This window comes from Arctopsyche grandis, chromosome 9 (assembly GCF_051622035.1).
Source record: "Arctopsyche grandis isolate Sample6627 chromosome 9, ASM5162203v2, whole genome shotgun sequence".
NCBI classification, from domain to species: Eukaryota; Metazoa; Arthropoda; class Insecta; order Trichoptera; family Hydropsychidae; genus Arctopsyche; species Arctopsyche grandis.
The window spans coordinates 1,354,326-1,357,225 of NC_135363.1; the positions used below are offsets into that span (position 1 = coordinate 1,354,326).

The following is a 2,900-nucleotide window of genomic DNA, read 5'->3' on the forward strand; positions in this document are numbered from 1 at the left end:
TCTAAAATATTATCATATATATAATATTGCTATTCTGTCTGTCTGTGTGTGTATCTGAGATAATGCTCACCGTACATTCGACATACATATGTACGCAACAGCTAAAATAATGCCAACAAAACGTATAAATATAATAGCAAAAGAAAAAAACTTCTATATATACTGTTTGCCACCGATGTTTCCTCTAGACTAAGTCTTTCAGCATTTACCGCCATCTATTGAAAATTTATTTAATATAATTAATTTTTCTATTTGTGTTTTACATTGTTTATATGTATGTAGATAAGTAGGCAGCTTTTACCATTTTTTTTTCATATTAAACAATTAAATATAAATATTAAATTAAACATACATATTTAAAGGCTTGAAAAACATCATATCATACATTTATTTACACAATTTACACAATCTATTGACAATTTATTTAATTAATTAATTTTTCTATTGTTTCTATGTAGATAGGGAGGTAGATTTTACCTTTTTTTTATATTCAACAATTAAAAATTAAATAAATTACAGGGATGTTTTGTATTTGTAGTTGTTTCTTACATATTTATTGAAACTGGCTGTAGGTGCAAGGCATTCCTTATGCTATATTTTATTTGATATTTTTACTTTATCTGTTATTATTAAATGCTATTTTTTATGTTTATGTATGAATGTATTTATGTTTATGTTTAATTGTTATTTTGTTTTTTTTCTTTTTTGTGCTATATTTTTTGACCATTGTGGCGCTTTAGGAATTCCTGTTATGCCACAATGGTCTGTTTAAAATAAATAAATAAATAAATAAATATAAATTAAATATATTCTTTGAAGAAAATATGACCTTGTGCGAATCAAACACAGGACCTACACATTTATTTAGTTTTTTTAAATTAATAGCTTAATATGCCATAAACCATGCGATGATATTTCATCGGGTATAACACTAGTCTATTATAATTATCAAATTAAATACGGATAGACGTCTTTAACGTTTTATTCAGTCGATAGGTACACAATTTAAAACTAATACACTAATATTTACAATAATACATGGTCGATATTGTTTTATGTTGAGATCCGTTGTCGAAAGTGGCGCTAGTGATCCCTTTTAATAATGGCCATGACCGTACAGTGGCGCCGCGTGGACAGTTGGTCCAATCTTCTTCACGACAGCGTTAAATCCATGGATATCATCAGCAGCATAGTCAACGACCCTCAAAGAACCATCAGGTTCCACGAGAGAGTATTGTCCTATAATTAAAAACAAATTAAAACATATTCTAATTATATTTCACTTTAAAAGACTGAATAAGTCCAAACCTTTAACAACTCCACCATCTCTGACTTCCTTTTGCGATTTGATATCTCCGGTATGATGATCTGCTACTCCATAATCGAACTCGTATTTGGGGTATGCCTGAAATTCACATCGCTTAGTATCCAATGTTTATAAATTAGTAACTATTTTTATTTTATATAAAACTTACGTAATGATCTCCGATGTGTCCTTTAAGACCGAGTCCATAAACTCCTTTGTGTCCTAGTCCGTATAGCCCTTTGTGTCCGAGTCCTAATAGTCCTTTTTGTCCCAATCCTCCATACAAGCCATTGTATCCCAACCCGCTGTACAGTGCTTTATATCCCAATCCATTGTATCCCAGTCCTCCATATCCTAATCCTCCCTGTCCTAATGCTCCGTTTCCTAATCCTCCCTGTCCTAATCCTCCGTATCCTAGTCCTCCGTATCCGAGTCCTCCATATCCGAGTCCTCCATAGCCCAAAGTGTTGTATCCCAATCCACCATAACCTAGACCTCCATAGCCCAGTCCTCCGATTAGGGGTCCGTGTCCATCAACTTTCACCATATTGCTGTGGGATACTGCAGCATGGCCATTGCAGATTGTCGCCAAAGCGAACAAGCAGAACGAAATCTAAAAAAAAAGTAAATATGATTAATCAAAAATGTTCTTTGTGTGGTGTGTGAAAAGAATAGAATTGATTGTTGTAAACTGATAACTATACCTTCAATAGAACCATTTTGGTTTGAGGTTGTTCTTGATTGCAGTTGCAGAATGCTACTGATGACTTAATCGTCGATGCTCGCGATATTTATACCAAGACTTGTTTTCGTGAAAATGTTCGTTTTCGATTTTATTGCTTGGTCCTTGATATGGGCATGTCGGATGTTCGATCTATGTCCGTCGGATGTTCGTGCGAGCGAATGAAACTATGTAGGTAATGGAAAATTCTTCGAAAGAATGTCGATTGCATCACAACGAAAGGGTTAAACGAGTATGAGGGCGAAAAAAAACGACGAAAATATTCGTTCCACTTTCGTAAAATGCGGCGTATGTTACGCCATCCGAATATTTTTACAATTGACGTGTGCGATTTTTTTAAAAATATATCAAGCGTGAATGTTGATAATTGGTATTTATTTTCAAACACACACTTTTTCTACCCATAGTTCCACTTTATTATGTGACAATATATAAAAAATATTTGCACGTGGAAGAGATGGAAATTTCCCTGGGGGTCATCTTTGGGAAAAGTCAAAATGGTTTTCTATATATTTTACCTGGTATCTAATGCCTAAATCATCTCCACGTCTTTATATATTGCTTCTCTCCAATTTTAGATCCTTTGTCAAGTCTGTATTATGACTTAAATAATCTGCCATGTCATTTCAATGCATCAATTCAGTGGTTTGAGGTTTGACATATATATTTACATAACTCTTAATACACCACACTCATTTCCGTCTTGGCTTTCTTGGCTTGTCCTTTTTGATTTCCCAGTTGAAATTTCTTTAACCCTTTGAGTGCTGATGTATTTTCTATTAAAATCCGCCATGCTGAAAATTTCACCAACATTTCCAACTAGAATTATTTTAAAATCCAATAGAAAGCAGA

At 33.3% G+C, this 2,900-nt stretch overlaps 1 protein-coding gene across 1 annotated transcript; it reads right to left on the reverse strand.

Annotated features, from left to right (window-relative positions):
* Positions 1-966: 966 nt before the first annotated feature.
* On the reverse strand, positions 967-2,447 carry LOC143916883 (uncharacterized). The gene is made up of 4 exons (XM_077438144.1): positions 2,011-2,447; positions 1,476-1,919; positions 1,309-1,405; positions 967-1,239 (listed from the first exon to the last, which is right to left on the reverse strand). The coding sequence occupies exons 1-4, from the start codon at positions 2,023-2,025 to the stop codon at positions 1,097-1,099; spliced, it is 699 nt and encodes a 232-aa protein (XP_077294270.1). The 5' UTR covers positions 2,026-2,447; the 3' UTR covers positions 967-1,096.
* Positions 2,448-2,900: the final 453 nt, after the last annotated feature.

Coding starts and splice junctions, on each gene's coding strand:
- LOC143916883 (XM_077438144.1), bottom strand. Junction 1,406..1,475: donor GACACATCGGAGATCATTAC/GTAAGTTTTATA, acceptor TGTGAATTTCAG/GCATACCCCAAATACGAGTT. Junction 1,240..1,308: donor AGATGGTGGAGTTGTTAAAG/GTTTGGACTTAT, acceptor TTTTAATTATAG/GACAATACTCTCTCGTGGAA.